Here is a 7,686-nt window from a genome sequence, read left to right as displayed (position 1 = left end):
TTTTATTATGATATAACATGACACTCCCAGTACAGTAGTGGCAATTTAAGACTGTACGAGCCGGCGCACTTGGCTTGGTTGTGTCTGCGTGAAATAAAAAAATGAGCAAGTCTTTCTTGTTTGCACACCCAGTTGAGAGGAGCAGCTAGTCTAGTCTAGTAGCTGTTCTAGCCTGGGTCTGGGTCTGGGTCTGGGTCTGTATGGGTCTGGGTCTGGGTCTGGCCACGCAGGCAGGCAGGAGGGGGAGTCCTCCTCCTGCCTCTCCAAGCTCATACAATCGCTCTTTCATGAGGCCAAATAGCAACACGTCCTACTAACCACCATCACTCACTGTAACCCTGGTTCACCCCACCCCACCCCCGGCTTGCTGCTAACCCGTTTAGACACTACAGCAGGCCGGCAGGACTATAAGCCGAGGGGACCTCAGGGGTCCTTTTTTGGGGGGGGATAAGGGGTTTCTCAGGTAGTAGAATGACGCAGTGACCAGCGGTGCTTCTGGACGGTCGTTGTCCAACAACACAGAGAGGCTCTCTGGTGTTCCTCTGCCAGGCTGCTACACCAACACAACACAGCTCCGGAGCTAACCAGGAGCAACACACTGGTGTTCTGAGGTGTTTTAATCATGAAACATCATATCTGACTAGTCTTAGACTGGTTAATGCCCACTGAGCTCGTAGGAACCGTAGGAACAACATCAAACGTTTCTTGCGTGAGGTTGCTAACCCGTTAGCCGACAAGCTAACGCGATGGATAGTCGTCAGGCGAAAAAGGCTGTGTTCGTCAATTCGCTCTGGAAATCCGGTCCGCACTCGTGGAACGCCTCTCGTCCAATCAAATGAATCGGTCGCTCTGTGACGTGGCACCCAGCGTGCGCTCCGGCGCTCTCGGGGGAAATTGACGAACGCAGCCGACAGCGTTTCTCTCATGACAGACACCGAATTTGCCCTGACGTTAAGCTAAGCTAACTGTTTTAGCCCGACGTTACCTCTACTAAAAAACCCTAACGTGACGTGACATGACATAGAATAATACCTGTTTTACAATGTTGACATACCTGTTTACAATGACCTGCAGTCGCGCGGTGAGAACGCCCCGTAAATGTCCCGTATGTGGGTTATAACATGTCCAGTTGGGAGCTCACTGATGCACTGCTGTCAAAAAGGCTCGTCATCTCTCTCTCTCTCTCTCTCTCTCTCTCTCTCTCTGCCTCTCTCTCTCTCTCTCTGCTCTCCTCCCCTTTCCTGCGTCCTTACCTTCAAACCCTCCTTCGCTCGAACCGCTTCCTTCCTCAAAGGCACCACACCTCAGCTGACGCCAGGCGGCGCTGTTGTACTAAAATGAAAGATTCTTCTACCAAACCTGTAGGTAGGTATTGATGCATCCTAATGCCCCAGCCTAGTAAGTCACGGAGAAAGCGGGAGAGATTGTACGTTTTCCATGAATCCTGTACAGCTGCCCAATCTATTTGTGTAGAATAACACATTCACACGAACTGGCTGATCATGTTCAGATCGGGTTTTAAAATAATAAGAGTAGCTCGCTCACACACACACACACACACACACTTCACATCCCCTCCTCTGAGTGAACTGGGGGCTGAGCTGGGGGGGGCTCACAGGGAGAGAGGGGTGGTAGAGGTGTGTGTGTTCAGGGGGACATCCCATAGTTAGTGGCTTCCTCTCTTCCTGTGCCTGACTGTTGGGTTTTTTCAACAACGCGGAAATGTATTCACATTTTTCGAAAGAAAAGTCTGATCATTACATCGGATCCCGACATGAGGACCAAAGCATTAGAACGTGTCACATTATGACAAATACACCTTTGAACCACGGTGCTTTCCGTTTATGTTAATAACTATTTTACCGCGGGAAGGATGTCAAGGAGGTGGGTCGCATTAAAAAATAACTAAATAAATAAACCACACGGTACACGTTGAACAATTCAAGTAGTTTTATTTCAGTAGGAAAGATTACAGATCAATCAGTACCTAAAGTGTTTAACACTAGCTCATGTGCGAACACACACACTCACACACACACACACACACACACACACGTCAGATAACATTCACACATCTCTACACCTAACCCACGCTCTCAAGCACTCGGCCCTCTCTGACGTGGATCGCCGCTCGCAGCACATTCAGCCTTAAAAAGTCCAAAAAACGTCGTCAGTTTTGAAATGAAACATGAAACAAGAACAGCCGAGGTAAAAAGGGGCAAGAGTGTTTATTGGTTCTCTGGCTGAGGCCCCCGGGTGCACCTCGCTCAGGTCAGAGGTCATAGCGCTAGAGCCCGGGTCATGTGACATGGGTGGGTGCTCACCAGGGTGGACACGCAGGGGGAGGAGTGTACATGGTGAGGTGAAGGAGGGGGGGGGGGGGGGGGTTAGAAGGATGGCACATGGACACCTCAGACGTCATGGGACCTTAAAACAGAGCTGGGTGACATCATCCTCAAACACATCATAAACGTCACACACGCCCCAAGGTACAATTAAGCAGTAAAAGGAAAAGGAAACGGATTCATCATCTGTACCCTCCACACTCCTCCCCCCCCCCCCCATCACACACAATACATCACACCAAATGACACACACACACACACCCACACACACACACACACCCCTCTTAAATGTATAAACAGCCCCGTTCACTTCAGCAGAACTGTTCTCAGGGTAAATAAAAAGAACCCCCCCCCCAAAAAAAAACACACACACACACACACACACAGTTGTGCATTTGTACATAGATAGAGAACACAGTGTGTGAACTCTGGTGACAACGAGGAAAACCTTCACACACACGCAAAAACTCTTTTGACATTCTGATTTTTTCTCAAATTGAGTCTGTGTAAGGCCCGCTGACCCCCCCCCCCTCGTCACACTTAACGCTAGCATTACACTGGTTGTTGACACTACACTTTAACACGGTGGGGGGGGGGGGGGGGCGTTCCGATCGTCAATTCGTCTCTCTCGTCCGGTTCTATTAGCGGCTCTACGGTCTCTACCCCTGATGCTCTGATCTCTGACACTTCTGTCCAGGTGAGTGTGTCTGCCTGACTGCCTCCCTAAACACAAGTGTGTGTGTGTGTGTGTGTGTGTGAGACGCAGGAGACGCAGACATTCCTGTAAATATTCTTGTATTTCAGTTTTCACAAACTGCAAAAAAGAATATTCAATAAAGAAACTTGAAACATTGGAGGACGGGGTCATCATTACGGCACGGGGAAACACGCGTATCGATAACGACCTCCGCCAGCCTCCGCCGTTGCCATGGCAAAAGCCTGATGGTGTGTTACAGCGATAATGAAACGCTGCACATCTGATCTCTCTCTGTCTCTCCCCTGAGACCGCTAGCAAACAACCCGCTTCAACAGGCTCCTCATCATCCCATCTCTCAGGAGGGCGAGAGGCTTATACGCTGCTGTGTGGTTTACACCTCTCTACCCCCCCATCTCTGTCTTTCATCTAGACCTCCCTTCTCTGTCTTATCCCACTCCCTTCTTCTCCGCCCCTCTTTTCTGCGCTCCCTCCCTCGCTCACAGGACCAGAACCTCTCGCCCGAATCTCAAACGTCTTTCCTTGATTCCTCCTGATTGGAGGAGAGGGTCTGGGGGGTTTCTCCCGCCCCTCAGACCTCCTCCTCCAATGGGTGTTGAGGAGGCGGTGAGGCGGGACCTCTGTGTTTGTATGTGGAGTGACCCTAAGGGGGGGATGACTATTGCCGGTGAAACCGACATTGATTGGCTTCCATTGTTGACATCGTACCTTCAGTCACTGCACTGCTGGTGTCGATGCCTGCCTGGCAACACTTTGATTGTCCTGAAATCTCTTTGATTTGGGCCACTAGTGCATTTTCACCCCCTCTCTCTCTCAATTCAACCCCCCCCCCCTTTCTCTCTCTCTCTCCCTCTCAGTAAATACAAGCTGCTATCTCTACTTCTCACACACACACACACAGATGTACACAGATCACCCGAGCTTACAACAGCCCTCCATCTCTGCGACACTCACTCTTACTCTCCGGCTCCCCAACTCACACCCTGCGACGCCACACAGCGAGCCGGTGAAAGCCCTAGCCTAGCGTGAAAGCCCTAGCCTAGCGTGAGCTGGCAGCCGCGCGGAGGATTAGCTGGTGAGCTCAACCTTCTTATCTCTTCTACCCACTGCTCAACAGTGAGGCCTGCCTGCAGTTATATCATGTTAAGACACACGCACGCACACACACGCACGCACACACACACGCGTGTCGCTCACCCCTCTGCATCTTTGGCTCTCCTCATACACCCTAACAGGACTCCTGAACTCCTGATGTTAAACAGGCCTCTCCATGGAAGTGTTCTCAACGCCGGGGGGGTCTCTCTGCCTCTCACCTCACTAAGTCACAGATTACACTGGCTCTGGCTCCAAGACCCTCCAGAGAGAGAGAGAGAGAGAGAGAGGCAGAGAGAGAGATAGAGGCAGAGAGAGAGAGAGAGAGGCAGGGAGAGAGAGAGGCAGAGAGAGAGAGGCAGAGAGAGAGAGAGAGGCAGAGAGAGAGGCAGAGAGAGAGGCAAAGAGAGAGACAAAGAGAGAGAGAGAGACAGAGAGTGAGGCAGAGAGAGAGAGAGAGGCAGAGAGAGAGAGAGGCAGAGAAAGAGAGAGAGAGAGGCAGAGAAAGAGAGAGAGAGAGAGAGAGAGAGAGAGAGAGAGGACTACCAGCAGTGCCGTGGAGTGGAGGAGGTCAGTGGGTTTCTGTCTGACTGTATCTGATACTGAGGGAGTCAAACTGGGACACGCTGAACACCTTGGATGGGCAGGAACTACCCCACTGACTCATGGGAGATGGAGTTTCTCACTGCTAGAGAGTTTCAGTCTACAGTCGCGCCTGGTGTGGCGGTGGTGGCGTAGGCGACTGCTGGACATCTGAGTGATTGTGTAAATATGCGCCAAAAAACCCCCACCCAAGACACCCAAGAACATAACAGATTAGAAATGTAAACCGTTGTAAAAGTCAGTTTCAGGAGGCATGGAAGGCGGGGGTGAGAAGGGAAGGTAATTAACGACCCCCCCCCCCGTCTCTAGTCTCTAGTCTCCTCTAGCGTATCTGAACGCTCCCAGCCCTCCTTCTCCTTCTCTCCACCACATCCAATTCATTTCATTTGTACTTATCCTAACACTTGCTCCCGAAACACAAATTCATCTGAATAAGTGATACATACACCCCGACGTGTCAAACCACTCCCGCCTCTCACACACACACACACACACACACACACACACGCACACACACACACACACACACGCACACACACACACTCTGGCGTGAGTCCATGAGTCCATTTCGGCCCCTAGCCCCTCTCCCCCTCCTCCTTGCAGCGTTGCTCACCTCTGACAGAGCAGGACGGCCTTGGGTGGAGAGAGACAACCAACCTCAACGTTCCAGGTCTGTGTCCACCCTCGTGGTAGGGACCAGGGGGAGGGGCTAAAGGTCGGCATGGAGACCAGAGGGTATATACACCTGTACCGTACCGCGGGAAAAACATCCAAAACTCCCCCCCAAAAAACTAACAAAAACAATCCAAACGAATACATAAAAAGATACAAAATGATGCAAAAAAGAAAAAACGAGAAGAAACTAACCAAAATGAAATGTAACATATCATATGAACAGGTAATAAATGAATGTAACAGACAATTAAAACAACCTAGACATGTGCAAGTGTTCTACGTGGTAATACTGAGCATACCTAGACCCCCCCCACCCCCATCCCCCCACACACCCCCACACACACACACACAACAACATGAAAGAAACTTCAACACAGAACAATGATAACAAATAATTATTTAAATGGATTACATATGGCTCCAGATAGCTTTGTGTGTCTGTAGCAGTGTGTGTGTGTGTGTGTGTGTGTGTGTGTGTGTGTGTGTGTGTGTGTGTGTTATGAAGCAGGCTCAGGGCCACTGATTAAAGCGACGAGAAGGAGGTGGAGATTAGACAAGCCTATCAGGAGCTCAGACCACCCCTCTACCTGTTCACTCTTTCACAGCTTTCAAGTCTTTTTAGTGCTTGTGTGGGCATGTGTGCTAGCGTGTGTGTGTGTTAGCGTGTGTGTGTGTGTGCGTGTTAGCCTGTGTGTGTGTGTGCTAGCGTGTGTGCTAGCGTGTGTGTGTGTGTGACAGCAGTCCGGAGAACAACAGACACCGTTTTTAAATCAAATAAGAGGAGAACCAGGGAGGTGTTCCATCGACATGGCTTAAGGAACATCCAGGCTTATTTCTGATGAACTCTGGTGAGACTGAGATCAGAATAAGCCTGGAATATCCTTTAGCGCCGTTGATGGAATAGCCCCCTGGTCTACATGTGGGTCAAAGCTTAGTCTGGGCTGATCGTACCTGTGATCTAGCAACTGTGTACACACACACACACACACGCACACACACACACACACACACACACACGAGAAGTTGTGGAATACAAAACTAGGAGGAGACACATTCAGGAAGAGAGTGGGAATTGTTTCCGCTGGAATAGATTGAGAATCAGAGCCCTTAGATTTAGAATGCTGCTATCACATAGGCCAGTGTGTGTGTGTGTGTGTGTGTGTGTGTGTGTGTGTGTGTGTGTGCGTGCGCGCACGGCCCAACTCCACTCCAGGTGTGTGACAAGACCAACGAGGTCCGGTGTGTGTGTGTGTGTGAGCCAACACACACCTGTGGTAAAAGAAAAAGTGTTTAAAACCCTCAACTCCGTTGGGTTAGTCCAGTGTGGTCGGTGAGTGTGTGTGTGTGTGTGTGTGTGTCTGTGTACAGCCCTTGAGAGGGCAAAGTCTGTCTCCGTTCAGAACACACTAGCAGTCAAAGAGGGGGGGGGGGGAGTCAGATGAGACCCCCTTAAAAAGGAGAGGATTATTCAGGTCCGTCCATCCATCAAGGAATGTCTTTGAGAGAGGAGGGGAGGGGAGGGGAGGGGAGAGTTCCGATATCCCTCCCAGTGCTCCGGAAGTGGCTGATACTCATAGGGAAAAATGACGGGGAGAGAGAGAGGGGGGGGGGGGGAGAGAGAGAGAAAGCAGTGGTGCGGGTCCTTGTTCAGTAGTCTTTGCAGCCAGTTTGATCACTGCGTCTACACACACACACACACACACACACACACACACACACACACACACACACACACACACACGGCTCCTCTCTTTAATAAGGCAGTGGTGGCAAGTGGGGCTGCAATGAGGCCGGGGGGGGTGGGGGTGTCAGGGGGGTCAGGGGTCATGGCAGTGAAAGCTCCCGCTACCAAGTCACTGGTCACTGCTCCTCCTCCTCTTCTTCTTCCTCCTCCTCCTCCTCCTCTGACGTTCCCCCCCTCTATCGCTCCATCACACACTGTCCTCCTCCTCCTCAGAAGCTCATTCAAATGACATCAGGTTGGCTGGCACCTGAGGACAGAGGGGGTGTGTGTGTGTTAGGGATGGAACAATACACTCAACTCACGATTCGATACGATTTTCTAATGATTATTTTTTTTTTGCAGACAAATCATAACTGAAAAATATTATTTCTCAGACAAAAACTACAAAATACTGGATTTTCTTAAAGAATGCCTATGAATGCATCTAGTCTAAATTAGATGACAGCCTCTGCTGTCCCTTTTAACCCTCCGCCTGGATTTATGTAGTTTTTATGGCTATGAAGGAGCCAGAA

At 50.4% G+C, this 7,686-nt stretch overlaps 1 protein-coding gene across 1 annotated transcript in view; it reads right to left on the bottom strand.

Moving 5' to 3' along the window:
• Positions 1–7,391: 7,391 nt before the first annotated feature.
• ralgps2 (Ral GEF with PH domain and SH3 binding motif 2) overlaps positions 7,392–7,686 on the bottom strand; it is a gene marked incomplete at its 3' end in the record, with an annotated part of 63,105 nt that continues 62,810 nt past the window's right edge. The window contains 1 exon segment of the mRNA XM_080535538.1: positions 7,392–7,421. Within this exon segment, the coding sequence (XP_080391664.1) occupies positions 7,392–7,421 (30 nt within the window).

Source organism: Nansenia antarctica (assembly GCF_963989245.1).
Source record: "Nansenia antarctica genome assembly, chromosome: 7".
In the NCBI taxonomy this organism is placed as follows: Eukaryota; Metazoa; Chordata; class Actinopteri; order Argentiniformes; family Microstomatidae; genus Nansenia; species Nansenia antarctica.
The sequence above is the reverse complement of the archived record's forward strand: the minus strand, read 5'-3'. Positions and strand labels throughout refer to the sequence as shown.